The 17,747-nt window shown below is 38.6% G+C and overlaps 1 protein-coding gene across 1 annotated transcript in view; it reads right to left on the bottom strand.

Annotated features, from left to right (window-relative positions):
• The window catches only part of SPAG16 (sperm associated antigen 16), a 1,240,018-nt gene that overhangs the window by 1,156,045 nt on the left and 66,226 nt on the right, over positions 1-17,747 (bottom strand). Inside the window, exons 6-7 of the mRNA XM_007959961.2 lie at positions 17,122-17,229; positions 7,036-7,153 (exon numbers count right to left, since the gene is read on the bottom strand). Of these exons, the coding sequence (XP_007958152.2) occupies positions 7,036-7,153; positions 17,122-17,229 (226 nt within the window). The remainder of the gene's footprint in view (positions 1-7,035; positions 7,154-17,121; positions 17,230-17,747) is intronic.

Here is a 17,747-nt window from a genome sequence, read left to right on the forward strand (position 1 = left end):
TATTTGTACCACTGGATATGCTTGAAAAATATGTTTCCAACAGAAAGAGAAAAAAAAAAAAAAAGAAAGAAAGACTTGGTGAACAATAAATCATTCTTTTTATGAAGGGTACCCAAACAGATTCAACTCATTAATTATGTAACCTTGGCTTTTTCCCAAGGACACACCTAGACAGCTATAAGCCTGGAACAATACTGTCAACATTAATTTGAAGGAAACAGTAATTGATCCTAAGATTAGACTGGTATAAGGGACATCTCAATCATTTTGGCCACCCAGCAATTCTGGAATACCCTATTATTTGGAGAATTATGAGTCTTCTACCTTCCATTTCAGGTATAAGATACTCACCTAAACATTCTTATAACTAGAATACTGGTGTCATTACATAGCCTCTATCAATAATGTGTAACCATTTTGTATTTTGATTAAAAACTTGATAATGTAGTGATACTGCCTTGGAAACCCAAGGAGGGGTCGCTATGAGTCGGGGCCAACTCGACGGCACATAACAACAACAACAACAATGTGAGGAATTATGTACAATACAGTATTCATCCTGAGGATGTCAGCTGCTGTTATCAATTCAAATTGGCATCAACAATAAAAAAAAAAAAATTCACAACAACATACAACTCCAAGTCTATAGTCTGTTGGTTTGTTGTCCTGTGGTGGCTTGTGTGTTGCTGTGATGCTGGGAACTATGCCACTGGTATTTCAAATACCAGCAATGTCACCTATGGTTGACAGGTTTCAGCAAGCTTCTAGACTAAGACAGACCAGGAAAAAGGAAGAAACATTCCACTTCAGAAAAACTTGACCCCTGAAAACCTTACAAAGTGCAGTGAAACACTGTCTGAAACAGTGCCAGAAGATGAGTCCCTCATGTTGAAAGGCACTCAAAGTAAGACTGGGTAAGAGATGCCTCCTCAAAGTAGAGTCAATCTTAAGGATATGGGTGGAGTAAGCTTTCAGAACCTCCATTTGCTGATGAGGCACAACTCAAAATGGGAAGAAACAGCAGCAAATATCCAGTAATAATTAGAATGTGTAATGTATGAAGTATGAATGCAAAGAAATTGGAAGTTGTTGAAAATGAAATGGAGTGCATAAAGATTGATATTCTAGGCACCAGTGAGCTGAAATGGACTGGTACTGGCCATTTTGAATTGGACAATCATATGGTCTACTATGCCAGGAATGACAAATAAAAGAGAAAGGGTGTCACATGCATCATCAGAAAGAACATTTCAAGATCTATCCTGAAGTACAATGCTGTCAGTGATACAGGATAATACTCATACACCTACAAGTAACACCAGTTATTATGACTAATGAATTTATGCATCAACACTAAAGCCAAAGATGAAAAATTAAAGACTGTTACCAACTTCTGCAGTTTGAAATGACCAAACATGCAATCAAGATCCATTGATAATTATTGGTGATTAAAATGCAAAAGTTGAAAACAAAGAATCAGTAGCTATAAATTATGGCCCTCATGAGAAATGAGGCTGAAGATTGCATGACAGAATTTTGCAAGACCAATGACTTAATCATTGCAAATAATTTATATCATTTTCAACAATATAAACAGTGAGTGTACACACAGACCTTGCCAGATGGATACACATGAATCTAATTGACTACATCTGTGAAAAGAGATGATGGAGAAGCTCAATATCATTACTCAGAACAAGGCCAAGGGCCAACTATGGAACAGACCATCAATTGCTCACATCTAAACAAGTCCTTACAAGCCAAAATAATACCTCGAGTATATCCCACCTGAATTTGTAGACCATCTGAAGAACAGATTTGGTGTCCTGCCCACCAGTGACTGAAGACCAGATGAGTTGTGGAATGACATGAAGGACATCATAGATAAAGAAAGAAAAAGGTCATTTAAAAGATAGTAAGTAAATAAAAGATAAAAATAGATGTCAGAAGAGACTCTGAAATTTGCCCTTAAAAGGAGAGTAGCTAATGCTAATGGAAGAAATAATGAAGGAAAAGAGCTGCACAGAAGATTACAAGGCAGCTCAAGAAGACATAGCCAAAACAAAGAAAGGCTGTAAATTTTTACAGAAGCCAGCTGCCTAATTTTTCTCCCATGGAGCAGCTGGTTGGTTCAAACTGATGCCCTTCTGGTTAGCAGTCAAATGCTTTAACCAATGTACCACTTTTCAGTAATGGAATGCATGCTGAAATCAAGGGAAGAAAGTTTTTTTTGAATATGCATTTTGATATAATTATGTGGGAAACATATGTCCCAAGTGAACTCTGGTGGTAGAACTGGAGGGGTGAGGCCTATTTACTCAGACTCACACAGTTTATACAGGTCCCTGTCAAGTGGCAGTATGTATTTCAACTGGGATAGAAGCTTCCAAAGATATCTGAAAGCCTAAAAATCTTGGTGGGTGATATATGTCCCATGGTCATGAAAGGTTTAAGTGATTATCAAATTGTCCAGGGCATGTATTGATAGTGTAGGGAAGTCAAAACTCTCTACAAATCTTATCTCACTGCAGTACTTGGAAATGTTAACATTTGAAGTACTGGATCATAAAAAGGTCTAGGATCAGAATAAAAACCAAAAACCAAACTCACTGCCGTCGAGTCGGTTCCAACTCACCGAGACCACTCCTTGGGTTTCTGAGGCAGTATCTCTATAGACGTAGATTGTACAGTCTTCCTTCCAAGGAATGGCTGGTGGATTAGAACCACCAGCCTTCTGGTTAGCAGTCAAAAGTCTTAGGCACTACGCCACAATGAGGCCATATAAATGTTAAGGACCTCACAAACAGATATCGTGACGGGGTCTAGCAAGGTGTGTTAGGTTTGTACCCAAAAGAACCACCCAGAACCATGGACCTCAGCACCCAAACTATAACCAAACCACTTACTACTTTGGAAAGTGAAGACCAAGAGGCTAAGTATACCACAGACAGTCCCTGGGTTAAGAACAAGATCCATTCCTAAGTGTGTCTTTAGGTCAAATTTGTGGGTAAGTTGGAACATGGGTATATGGTTCTTATTTAGCTTTAGTGCAGGAAAAGGCTTGAAGCCTTTTCAGTGATCTAAAAGCTGCACGTGCAATAAGTGAAGGTGACTGTGATGAATAATTTCTTGCCAGTAGGTGGTTGGTTCAATAGTTTTAAATTGAGAAAAAATTTACATAACATTAAAGGGGAAATACTAGTTGCCTGAAAATCAGGAGTATATAACCTGGAGAATTAGTGTACAGGCTATGTGGACACATAAGTGTCCCCTACATCAGGAATACAACAAAGGGATTCTGCATGGCCTAAAATCAGGAAAGGCGTGTGTCAAGGTTGTATCCTTCAAAAATACATATTCAATCTGTATGCTGAACAAATAATCTGAGAAGCTGGACTGTATAGAGAAGAATAGGGCATCAGGACCAGAGGAAGATTCATTAACAACCTGCTATATGCAGAAGATACAACCTTGCTTGCTGAAAGCAAAGACCTGAAGCATTTCCTGACAAGATCAGTGACTACAGCCTTCAGTGTGGAATACATATCAACAGAAGGAAAACAAAAATCCTCACAACTGGACCAATAAACAATATTGTGGTAAAAGGGGAAAACATTGACGTTGTAAAGGATTTCGTTTTATTTGGTTCCATAGCAGTACTGGAAAAATCTGCTACATAAGAGCTCTTTTAAGTGTTTAAAAGCAAAGATGTCATTTTGAAGACTAAGGTGTGCCTGACCCAAGCCATGGTCTTTTCAGTCACATCATATTTATGAAAAAGCTGGACAATGAAAAAAAGAATACCAAAGATGAATTGATGCCTTTGAATCATGATGTTGGTAAAGAATACTAAATGGACTGCCAGAAGAATAAAAGAATCTGTCCTAGAAGAAGTACAACCAGAACGCTCCTTTGAAGTGAGAATGATACTTCATCTCACGTAATTTGGTCATGTTATCAGGAAGGACTAGTCCCTGAAGAAGGATATCATGCTTGGTAAAGCAGAGGATCAGCAACAAAGGAAAAGGCCCTCCATGAGATAGATTGACACTACAGCCACAATAATGTGTTCAAACACAGCAATCATTGTGGACATGGCACAAGACTGCACAGTGTCTCATTCTGTCGTGCATAAGGTCCTCATGAGTTGGAACTGACTTGACAGGACTTAACTGTAACAACAACATAGTAAGGAAGCATCTGGAGAAGAAGATGTCACTTGATGGAAGAAAACTGACACATATAGATACATTTTTTAGCTAGTCTGTTAGTATAACCTTTAACATTCAAACACCCTGTGTTAAACCAAAGAGACCATTTTCATCCAGAAAGATCTGGCTAGTCTTTAACAGGCAGGTTATGTTTTCTTTTCCCTTCAGCAAGACAAGGACAAAATAGAATCTGTTTCAGATAATAAAATTTCAGTTCTTTGCACACCTGAATAGTTGTTGTTGGTAGTTGTTGTTAAGTGCCGTCGAGTCGTTTCCGACTCATAGCGACCCCATGCACAGCAGAACGAAACACTGCCCTAACCCGCGCCAGCCCCACAATCCCTGCTATACTTGAGCTCATCATTGCAGCCACCGTATCAATCCATCTCGTTGAAGGCCTCTCCCTCCTTCGTCGACCCTCCACCCTACCAAGCATGACATCCTTCTCCAGGGAAGGTCCCTTCTTACAACATGACCAAAATAGGTGAGACGAAGTCTGGCCATTCTTGCTTCCAAGGAGCATTCTGGCTGCACTTCCTCCAGGACAGATCTGTTAGTTCTTTTAGCAGTCCACGGTACTTTCAGCATTCTTCGCCAGCACCACAACTCAAAAGCATCAACTCTTCTTCGGTCTTCCTTATTCACTGTCCAGCTCTCACATGCATACCAGGCGATTGGAAATATCATGGCTTGTGTCAGGCGCACCTTAGTCCTCAAGGAGATATCTTTGCTCCTCAGTACTTGAAACAGTTCCTTCGCAGTTGACTTTCCCAATGCTACACGTCGTCTAATGTCCTGACTGCTCCTTCCGTTGGCATCGATTGTAGAACCAAGCAACATGAATTCCTTGACAACCTCAATCTTCTCTCCATTTGTTGTGATGCTGCTCATTGGTCCAGTTGTGAGGATTTTTGTTTTCTTTATACTGAGACGTAATCCATACTTCAGACTGTATTCTTCAACCTTCATCAGTAGGTGCCTTAAGTCATCCTCACTTTCAGCAAGCAAAGTTGTATCATCTGCATATCTCAGGTTGTTAATGATTCTTCCTCCAATCCTGATACCACGTTTTTCTTCATACAGTCCAGCTTCTCGGATTATTTGCTCAGTATATAGATTGAATATAGATTGAATAGTAGCATGTAAAATTCAACTCTGCCTCATAAAGAGAGTACTTCTAACTTTCTAACATGTATTCATTTTGGATACATGTCAATCATAAGACAAGTAACTCCATCCCTGTGTAATAGATGAGGAAACACACCGGTATGTAAAATGACCTGTTTACATGGCTACTTTACAGCACAGTTAAGACTCACACACCCCTCCCAATCTTTAACTCTTCCCATTAAACCAGCGACAAACAACTAGTAGTTCAAACTGTATGTTGCCTAAGTATGTTTTCAGTGTGGCCTTTGATCTAATCTCAGGAATTCTCTTTATTTTTAAGAGAGGTGAACACAGCCCTATGGTGCAGCAGATCAGTGGACAGACAAAGAGCAGAAGTAGAAATAAATGATCTGGAGGTGAGTACGAGGGCTTGCCAGCATGGATGCCTGGAAGGCCCATGCATCCTTGAAGAGTGAAAGATGAGCCTGAGTGACCTGTTGAGATGCCAAGTGTGCACAGTGACTTGGGAATGCATGGCCAGGTGATTAATGGACTCCCCTCAACCTTGGGATCCAGGTCTGCCTCCTGCTCCCGGTCCACTGGAGCTAGAGGCATTTCTACATTCAGACAGCTGCTGGCTGCTGAGGCTGAAAAAAAACCCAAGGTTGACAAGTAAAAAGGCATAGTCCAGATGTTACCAAACCACACGGCAGGCCATTAATTCAAGTCCATTGTACATCCCAAGGTCGGCAGAGCATGGCAGGCTGCTGAACAACGACACAGCTACATGCAGGGTCCAAGCATGCCATAAGCTAGAAATCATTCCCAAGGCTTCTCCTTATACCTAGGAAGCAGACCACATCCCAAAGGCAGCTACTCAGCTGCTTGTGGTAGATCCCACCATGGAATTGATTGCTAGTCTCATCATGGGGAAAAATTACCACCAGCTGCCCAGCCACTCAACCAGGTCCAGACAAGTGACACAAAAACATAACCACCACACAAGTTATTTTAGCTAATGAAAGTATGGACAAAACCAAAAGTCTCCAGAACCCAAAACAAAACAATGTTAAGTGTAACTACACTTTTACACTTTCTAGTAAACTGTTACAGATTTTTAATGTATTCCATAAATGAGTATTTTTTCATTTTTCTTGAATTCTATATGTGCTCAAGTTTTTTCACTGTTGTCCTAGATCTAGGCCTATGACACCTGAAGGCTATCATCCATTAGCAAAAGTGAAAACGAATCAAGTAATGAGGTTTATCAAAATAATCATTTGAGGCAAAACTGCAGTAAGTTTTCATTCATTATCTCATAGAAGTTTCACAATGATCTTAAAATGCAAGTCTCTGTGGCTACATTTTATATTATGAGAAAAATCTAAGCTCTAAGTGTGTAAGTAACTTATAGATGTCACAGCTGGCCTTTGAATCCAAGCTTGTTTGACCATAATAAATGAATTTTTCCATTAACTACACTTTAACGATATCCTATAAATTTATGTTTTAATTAATCTTTAATCTGATAATACTCTTTTATGGGTTTAAAAGGAATAAAATACTTTTCCTGAATGTTCTCGAATATCTTTTGAAACATGAAAATTGGTGGAAATTTTTAAAAATATATAACAGACCCAAAACCAATATTTCTACTTACTGTACTTTAAGAAATTGTTTTAAAAATCATTTTGAGGTATCTCTGTCTTTTTACCTTCCCAAATGCTCTGTCTCTTTGCAAGGAGGTCAGCATTTTCTCCTTCAGTAAAGTTTGGTGCTTCTCATGTAACACCCTTATAGTTGGCTCATAAGATGCATAATGTAACCTCAATCTATGAAAATAGAAGGGCAATCACATCTTAAAGGACAGTTGAGTTAAACTGGTGATTTCCATCTAACATCTAAATCTTTTTTTATTTTTGCATTGGGATAAAAAATGAATAACCATATAACGGTCAACACACCAGAACCAAGAATTATAAAACATACTATTTGACTTGAACGCAACCTGTTGTGGGAGGGTAGGGAGGGACTCACACTTGTCTTAAGTTAACAAGTTCTTCATTTCCTACTTGCACCTCCTGCTGTATTCAAGGACATTCTCAGGAGATTGCTGCTATTCATTCAGGTTTTTTTAAAAGACTGTAGTTCCTTTAATAAATTGAGAAAAAAAATTTCCAAAAGACAAGGGCTACACACTATGGATGATTAAACATAAAACTGTCATTCATATCAATATAAATTAAGGATGGTCTTGAAAACAAGTTTGATTAACCTCTTATTATGAAAATTTAAGTATAAAATATTTTAGGTATCTCATAGATGAAGTAACTCAGCATATGATATAAACACATTTAAAACTTGTTTTATTTGAAAATTCCTTCAATACTTTTTTACTGAAGTATAATTTATATAGGAGCTTTGGTGGCATAGTGCCTAAGGAATTTGACTGCTAACCAGAAGGCTGGCGGTTCAAACCCACCTACCTGCTACTCCTTGGAAGGAAGGTTGAGCAATCTACTTTGGTAGTGATATCGCCTCAGAAAGCCAAGGAGGAGTCGCTAGACTACAGATCTTAAGTGTTACAGTTCAAAGAAGTTTGAGAAATATACATATCCATGTAAACCACATCAATATCAAAATATAAAACATTTTCAACACCTTAAAAGATTCTAGAACTTCATATATTCAGAATCATTGAACATGTTTTCTTTTGAGACTGGCTTCATTTTATCTACCTTAATGGTATTTCAGGAGCTCTGGTGGCATAGTGCCTAAGGCATTTGACCACTAACCAGAAGGCTGGCGGTTCAAACCCACCAGCCACTCCTCAGAAGGAAAATTGGGCAATCTACTTCTGCAGTGCTACTGCCTCGGAAACCCAAGGAGGGATCACTATAGTCAAATCAACTTGATAGCAGTGAGTTTTTTGGAATGGTATTTCAGATTTGTACATGTTGTTGAGTATATCAGTCCTTCATTCCTTTTTATTGTGCATAGTATAAAGATCCTACAATGTGTTTAGCCAATATACTGCTGATGAACAACTGAGTTGTTTTCAGTTTGGGACTATAATGAGTAAGGTTGCTATGAACTGTCTTGTATGAATCATGTTTTGGTCATGCATCTTCATTTCCCTTAGATAAATACTTAGGAGTTGAATTGTTGGGTTGCAATTTAAATTTCCCACAGCAATATATAAAAGTCTCCATTACTCTACTTCCTTGCCAACATTTGGTGATGATCAGTCTGGTCAGAGTTTATCAATTGTATTATCTTTTCAACCAATCAACTCTTGAACTGTTGATTTTTTGTCATGATTTTGCATCTGCTATTTTATTGATTTTTGTTACTATTTTTATTATTTCTTTATTTTTCTTTGTATTTAATTTGCTTTCTTTGAGTTCCTAAGGTGAAATAGTAGGTTTTAAAACTTTCTTGTTTCTAATTTAATTTTAAAGCTATAAATTTCATGGTAAGCATGTTTTTGGCTGCATTCCACAAGTGTTGATATGCTGCATTTTCAATCATTCAGTTAAAATATTTTCTAATTTCCTTCTTTGACCTATGGGTTATTTAGAAGTGTACTACTTATTTTCGATGTGTTTGGGAATTTTTCAGAGATCTTTTATTATTGATTCCTAATTTAATTTAGTTGTGGTCAGAGAACATGCTTTGTATACCATTAATCTTCTGAAATTTATACAGACGTTGTCTTCTGGTGTAGCATATGATCAAATTTAGTGATGGTTCTATATGCCCTTGAAAAGTCCAAATAGAATTCAAGAAACTCCAACTAGGTTTAAATGACTGATTATGTTTTTCAAGTCTTCTATATAGATTGTACATCTACTTTATCTAACAATTACTAAAACAGAAGTATTAAAAATATTCCTCTATAACTGTGGAAATATTTATTTTATTCTTTCAGCTTTATCAGATTTTGATTCATATATTTGAAGCTCATGCATATTTAATTTGTCTTCCTGATAAATTGACCCTTTTATCAATGTTAAATACCCCCTCTTTTGTACAGATAATATTGATTCTGAAGTCCAGTTTACCTAATTTTAATAGAGTACTGTAGCCTTCTTACACTGAAGGTTTGCATGGTGTATGTCTTGTGTCATTTTTTAACTTTTAGAGGGTGAGCAAGAAAGAGGAAGACCCTGCATGAAATGGACCAACACACTGCCTGCAATAGCGGGCTCAAACATATTTTGATTTTGAGGATGGCACGGGACCAGACAGTGTTTCATTTCCTTCTATATAGGGTCGCTGTGAGTCAGAAGCAACTTCACGCACCTAACAATAACATGTTTTATATTTAAAGTGTCTTTTGTAAATAATATATATTTGATTCTTGTTTTTTAATCCAGTCTGATCATTCCTGCTTTATAACTGAAGTGTTTACCTCACTTATACTTACTGTAATTATTGATATAGAAGCCCTGGTAGCACAGTGTTTAAGAATTTAAGTGACAAAAGTTTGGTGGTTAGAACCCACCACCCAGTCCACAAATAAAAAGGTAGAAGTCTGCTTCTGCAAAGATGTACAGCCTTGGAAACTGACTTAGGCTGGTCTCTCTGGAGGAGCAAAACCAGTTAGATAGATAGATAGATAGATAGATAGATAGATAGATAGACAGATAGATAAATAGATATAGTACATGTTGTTGAGTATATCAGTCCTTCATTCCTTTTTATTGTGAATAGGATAAAGATCCTACAATGTGTTTAGCCAATATACTGCTGATGAATATCTGAGTTGTTTTCAATTTGGGAGCTCTGGTGGCATAGTGCCTAAGGCATTTCACTGCTAACCAGAAGGCTGACTGTTCAAACCAATCAGCCGCTCATTGGAAGGAAGACTGGGTAATCTACTTCCATACGGATACCACCTCAGAAACTCAAGCAGGGGTCACTATGAGATGGGATCAACTCAATGGCAGTGAGTTTGTTTTGTTTTGTTTTCTTTTTTGGTTATCAGAGGACATCGAGCAGTTCCAACTCATAGCAATCCTAGATACAACAGAATGAAACACTGTCCGGTCTTGTGCTATCCTCACGATATTGACTATGTTTTACCCCATGACTGCAGCCACTGCATCTTGTTGAGAGTCTTCCCCTTTTTTGCTGACCCTCTACTTTACCAAGCATATTCTTCTCAAACAATTGGTCCCTTCTGAGAACATGACCAAAATATGAGAGACAAAGTCTGGCCATTCTCACTTCTATAGACCATTCTGCCTGTACTTCTTCCAAGACAGATGTTTTCATTCTTCTGGCAGTCCATGGTGTTTCAGTATCTTTGTCAACATCATAATTCAAATGCTTCAATTCTTCTTTAGTCTTCCTTATTCAATATCCAGGTTTCACAGGCATATCAGGCTATTGTAAAGACCATGGCTTGGATCAGATGCATCTTAGCCTTCAAAGTAATATCTTTGCTCCTTCCTTTACATTTTAGAGTGGTCTTTTTGCAGCAGATTTGCCCAACAGAATACATCATCTGCTTGACTGCTGCTTCCATGGGTGCTGATGGTAGACCCAAGTGAAACTAAATCCCTGACAACTTCACTACTTCTCCATTTATCATAATGTTGCTTATCGATCCAGTTGTGAAGATTTTAGTTTGCTTTACATTGAGGTGTAATCCATACCGAAAGCTGTAATTGTTGATTTTTATCAGTAAACGGTTCAAGTCACCTTCACTTTCAGCAAGCAACGTTGTCATCTGCATATTGCAGGTTGTTAATGAGTCTTCCTCCAATCCTGATGCCACATTCTTCATATATTCCAGTTTTTCAGATTATTTGCTCAACATTCAGAATGAATAAATATGGTGAAAGCATACAATTCTGACACACACCTTTTCTGATGCTAAATCATGCAGAATTCCCTTGTTCTGTTTCAACAACTGCCTCCTGGTCTATGTACAGGTTCTTCATGAGCACAATTAAGTGTTCTGGAATTCCCATTTTTTGCAATGTTATCCATAATTTTTTATGATCTACACAGTTGAATGCCTTTGTGTAGTCAATGAAACACATTGTTATTCTTTGCTTTCAGCCAAGACCCAACTGACATCAACAATGATATTTCTTATTCCATGACTTCTTCTGAATCTGGCTTGAATTTCTAGCAGTTCCTTGTCAATATGCTGCTGCAGCCATTTTTCAGTTATCTTCAGCAAAATTTTATTTGGGTGTGGTATTAATGATATTCTTCAATAATTTCCACATTCTGTTGGCTCATCTTTCTTTACAATGAGCATAAATATGAATGTCTTCTAGTCGGTTGGCCAGGTAGCTGTCACCCAAATTTCTTGGCTTCAATGAGTGTCTCCAGTTCTGCATCCATTTGTTGAAACATCTCAGTTGGTATTCCGTCAATTCCTGGAGCCATGTTTTTCACCAATTCTTTCAGGGGAGCTTAGACTTCTTCATTCAAAACTATTGGTCCTGAAATCATTGAACATCAATCAATTATTTTGGTACAATGACTCTCTGTATCCTTCCCTCTTCTTTTGATGGCTTCTGCATTGTTCAATATTTTGCCCGTAGAATGCTTCAAAATTACCATTTGAAGTTTGAATTTTTTTCTTCAGTTCTTTCAGCTTGAAAAATGCTGAACACATTCTTCCCTTTTGGTTTTCTAATTCCAGATCTTGGCACATTTCATTGTAATACTTTACTTTGTCTTAAGCTTCCCTTCAAAATATTCTTTTCAGCTTTTACTTTATCATTTCTTCCATTTGCTTAGCTACCCTCTACTCAAGAGCAAATTTCAGTTTCTTCTGACATCCGCTTTAGTCTTTTCTTCTTTTCCTGTCTTTTAAATGACCTCTGCTTTCTTCATGTATGATGTTCCTAATTCATCCCACAATTCACCTGGTCTTCAGTCACTGGTGTTCAATGCATTGAATCTACTCTTGAGAAGGTCTCTAAATTCAGGTGGGATATACTCAGGGTTATATTTTGGCTCTTATGGAATTGTTTTAATTTTCTTCAGCTTCCACTTGCACTTGCATAGGAGCAAATGGTAGTCTGTTCCACAGTCAGCTCTTGGCTACATATATATATATATAGAGAGAGAGAGAGAGAGAGAGAGAGATTTGAAGGAAATAATTCACACAGTTGTGGAGGCTGGAAAGTCCCAAATCTGTGGGTCCAGCATCAGGCTGGAGGCTTCTCCTGACTCACATGGGTTGGAAAGGCTGACAAACCCAAAGTTGGCAGGTCAGGTGGAAGTCTGTGGACTCATGGGGTTATTATAGGAGCTGGCAAATCCCATGATCTGATGGTCAGGCAGCAGGCTACTGGCTCACATCCAAAGAACTAGAGGTCAGAGGATAACAAATCAGATGCAGGATCAAGTGGGCACAAGCTTTGCCAGACATCCATATACATTAGATGCAAGCCATAGCCCCAAGGAAATTCTGCTTATGTAAAACACAAAATGGAGGATAATTATATACTACTGAGACTTATGGCTTAGCCATGTTCACAATATAATATTTAACAACCACAAAAATCCTATAGTCCAGTTCTACTCTGTTCTATAGTATCAACAAATGAGTCAGAATCGACGCAACGGCAATGAGTTTTTGTAATTATTGACATAGTTGGTATGCAGCTTGACAACACACCTATCAACTCTCTAACTGATGGGACTTAGTACTGTGTGCTGAATTTGAGTCACAGTCACATTTTCTACACGTTGATCCCAGCTAAGGACTGAGCATGACAGCCCTGTTCCAGGGTGACAGGGGAATCCTCAGATGGGCAAATTTTGCTCAAGTACTTCCCAATTGTCTTGCCAAATGTTACATCAAATTGCATTGCCTTAAAAAAAAAAAAAAAAAAAATCTACATAATCTTCTTTCCTTTTCTTTTACATTTAATAAAATGCCTGCATCAAGATCTAAAGGTTCCTAATTGAGAGATTAAGCATAATGGCAGGATACAAGATCAACATCCAAAAATCAGTTGGATTCCTCTACACTAGCCAAGAGATTGCTGAAAATAAGGAAATCAATACCATTTGCAACAGCTACCAAAAACATAAAATACTTGGGAATAAATCTTATGAGGGACACAAAAGACCTGTACAAAGAAAACTATAAAAGACTACTTCAAGAAACCATAAGAGATCAAGATAAATGGAAGAACGTGCCATGCTCGTGGATAGGAAGATTGAACATTGTGAAAATGTCCATTCTACCCAAAGCAATCTATACATTCAATGAAATCCCAATCCAGATCCCATCAACATTCTTCAAATGTACGGAATAACCAATCACTAACTTTATATAGAAAGGAAAGAGACCTTGGAAAAGCAAAGATTATTGAAGAAGAAAAACAAAGTAGGAGGTCTTACACTCCTGGATCTCGAACCTACTATACAGCCACAGTAGTCAAAACTGCCTGGTATTGGTACAATGACAGGCATACAGCCAGTGGAATGGTCTACCTATCTGGAAATTTCCTAATTTCACTATCACATTCGAGGGACAATTTTGCAGGGTATATAATTCTTAGTTGGAAATTTTTATCTTTTTAAGAGTTTTATATGTACCATCCCATTGCCTTCTCGCTTACATGGTTTCTGCTGAGAAATCAGAGCTTATTCTTACTGGCTGTCCTTCGTAAGTAACTTTTCATTTTTCCTGTGCTGCTTTCAGGATTCTTTCTTTGTCTGTGGTTTTGATGAGTTTGATGATGATATGTCCTGGTGATTTTCTTTTGGAGTCTATCCTGTGTGGGGTTCATTGGACGTCCTGAATGGATATTGTTCTGTTTACCTAATGCCACTCTGACAAGAAATATACCACAAATGGGATGGCCTTAACAACAGGAGTTTATTCTTACAATTTGGAGGCTTTAAGTCCAAATTCAAAGTGCCAGGTTCTAGGGGCTGGGTGAAAGCCCCTCAACCTTGGGGTCCAGCTCTGCCTCCTGCTCCCAGCCCACTGGAGCTAGAGGCATTTCTTCACTCAGACATCTGCTGGCTGCTGAGGCTGAGAAGTCCCAAGATTGACAAGTAAAAAGGCACAGTCCCGATGTTACCAAACCACATGGCAGGCCATTAACTTAAGTCCATTGTATGTCCCAAGGTCGGCAGAGCATAGGCGGCTGCTGAACAATGACACAGCTACATGCAGGGTCCAAGTGTGCCATATGCTAGAGATCATTCCCAAAGCTTCTCCTTAAATACAGGAAGCAGACCAAATCCCAAAGGCAGCTACTCAGCTGCTTGTGGTAGATCCCACCATGGAGTTAGTTGATTGCTAGTCTCATCATGGGGAGATAATCTCAACATGGCTTAGCCAAGTTGACACACAAACATAACCACCACAATTCCACCCCTTGTCAACTTGGCATCTGTACAGATCTTCATTGGGTGGCATCTGTACAGGTCTCCTCCACCGGGTGGCTCCAGTGCCCTAGTTCCTCTAAGTGGCAACCTCACCCCCTTGGCCTGACGGGCCCCGTTCCTGTCCCTCTTGGGCATGGCAGCCCCACCCCCTCATTCTTGGGCAGTGGCTATGGCTCCATCCCACTGGCTCACATGAATGAGCAGCCCCACACTCCAGAACCAAGTTGGTGAAGGTCTGGCTCTTTGAAACCTAGGGGGCTGTGAATGTTGCACCCCCAAAGGCCATGGCCCTACCCTTTCAGGCTGAGGCAGCTCTGGTTCCATGTCCTTGGTGTCTGCTTCTGCCACTTAATGCTGAAAGCAACCCACTCCTCTGAAAAACCCTACCAAAAAACACTCAGCTTTTTTTGCTCTGTGGGCCTGACAACCTGCTACTCCATTTCACGCTGGTCTCTTTTACCAATTAATGCCCGAAGGCAACCGACTCCGCCAATAAGCCACCTAAGCAAAGGCATCAAGCTCTCTCCTCTGTGGGCTGGTAAGGCTGTCGCTGTCTCATGCTGGTTCTCTCAGCTCTGCTACTATCGTCTCTCATGCTTAAGGCATGCTTGGACCCTGCATGTAGCCGTGTCATTGTTCAGCAGCCTGTCATGCTCTGCCGACCTTGGGACTTACAATGACTTGAATTAATGGCCTGCCGTGTGGTTTGGTAACATTAGGACTGTGCCTTTTTATTTGTCAACTTTGGGCTTCTCAGCCTCAGCAGCCAGCAGCTGTCCAAGTGAAGAAACGCCTCTAGCTCCAGTGGGCTGGGAGCCCCAAGGTTGAGAGACTTTTACCCAGCCCCTAGAGCCTGGCACTTTGAACTTGGACTTAAAGCCTCCAAATTGTAAGAATAAACTTGTTTGTTAAGGTCCTCCCATTTGTGGTATATTTCTTGTCAGAGCAGCACTAGGTAACCAGAACACTACTCTACATACAAGAGTTAAGTTTCAATCTTTTCTGCCATCCCTTTTTGTTTTTTTCTTTCTTCATTGTCTTTTTAATGACCTTTTGCTTTCTTCATGTATGATGCCTTGCTGTCACCCCACAACTTGTCTGGTCTTCAGTCATTAGTGTTCAGTGTATCAAATCTTTTCTTGAGATGGTCTATAAATTCAGGTGGGATGTACTAAAGGTCACACCTTGCCTCTTGTGGACTTGTTTTAATTTTCTTCAGCTTCAACTAAACTTGCATATGAGCAATTGATGGTCTTCGCAGTCAGCCCCTGGCCTTTTTCAGACTGATGATACTGAGCTTCTCTATCATCTCCTTTCAAAGCTGTAGTAGATTTTATTTGTGTATTCCATCCAGCAAAGTCCACATGTACAGTCACCATTTATGCTGTTGAAGAAAGGTTATTTTCAATAAATAAATCATTAGTCTTAGAAGATTCTGTATGTGATCTTGGGCATCATTTCTATCACCATGACATATGACATATTTTTCAAGTACTGATTCTTCTTCTTTGTTTCCTACTTTCACATTCCAATCACTTTGATTGCATGTTTGATCAATTTAAGATTGCAGAAGTTGGTAAAAATATTCAACATGTTCATCTTTGCCATCAGTAGTTGCTGTGTAAATTTTAGTAACCGTCATATAAGCTTGTCTTCCTTGTAGATGCATGGCTAATAATCTATCACTGACAGCAGTGATAGGTACTTCAGGATAGATCTTGAAATGCTCCTTTTGACAGTGAATGCAACCCACTACACTTCAATTTGTCATTCCCAGTACAGAAGACCATATGATTGCCTGATTCAAAATGGCCAATACTAGTCCATTTCAGCTCACTAATGCCTGGGATATCACTCTTTACGTGTTCCATTTCAATTCTGACAGCTCCCAATTTTCCTAGATTCATACTTCATACCTTCCATGTTCTGATTATTAATGGATGTTTGCAGCTGTTTCTTCCCAGTTTGAGTCATGTCTTACTCATCTTTGCATTTCAAACACACAGTTTAGTGTCTGGCACACAGTAGATGTTCAACGAATGTTGAATGAATAACTTTTTTTCTGAAACCTTCTACCATAGAAGTTACTTAAGAAGTTAATACTAGTTACTTAATGTTGATTAAGTAGCTCTGGTGGTGCTGTGGTTAAAGCTTTAGACCGCTAACTCAAAGTTTGGTAATTCAGACCCACCAGCCACTCCATTGGAGAATGATATGGTAGTCTGCTTCTGTAAAGATTTATAGCTTTGGAAAGTCTATAGGGTAGTTCTAGTCTGTCCTATAGAGTCACTATGAGTCAGAATGAATTCAACGGCTATGGGTTTGTGTTTTTTTGTGTTTTGTTTTTTTTTTCTCTTTTCCCAGTAACAATGCTCAAATAATTCCTTAACAAATATTTCAACAAATATCAGAAGCTTACCCTTTGAGATCATTAACTAATTTGTTTTTTTCCTGGACTATTCGCTTGTGGTGCATTCGATGAAAATCACGTTCTTTCTGAGTTTTCAGCAGATCTTCTCTAGCCTTGCTGAAAATAATAATAATAATAAATTTAAAAACCACTATTTATTTCTTTCTGAAAAATTACCTAGTCATCAGTTCAAAGGAAGTATTGCACAATTCAAAAGATAACTGGAAAAAAAAATCCACTGTAATCTTGCTGAAGTATCACAACAAAAATAATGTTTATGGAAGTGAAGGATGAAAAGGCCAAAACCTAACAATTGCAAAAATATTATTCATCCACATGTCATTTAAATAAAAGAAAATTAAAGGTATACTGTCAGAATAATTTATAATCCATCTATTTACAAAGAATATTTCTTTAGAACCAATACTTAAATACATATAAAATAGGATAATCAAAATAATTACAAATAAGAGAAAAATTCTGAGCTGCCTAGAATACAAGGCTAAAAGGGAACACACAGTGTTGTTTAGTTCTGATAACTGAGGGAAAATAGCATATAAATTCTGGACAATCACCATTTTATTATGGTAATTGTTGTTGTTGTTATGAGCCGTCGAGTCGGCCCCGACTCATAG

The sequence above is a fragment of the Orycteropus afer genome, unplaced genomic scaffold (assembly GCF_000298275.1).
Source record: "Orycteropus afer afer isolate SDZICR_OR568_19922 unplaced genomic scaffold, OryAfe1.0 scaffold00002, whole genome shotgun sequence".
In the NCBI taxonomy this organism is placed as follows: Eukaryota; Metazoa; Chordata; class Mammalia; order Tubulidentata; family Orycteropodidae; genus Orycteropus; species Orycteropus afer.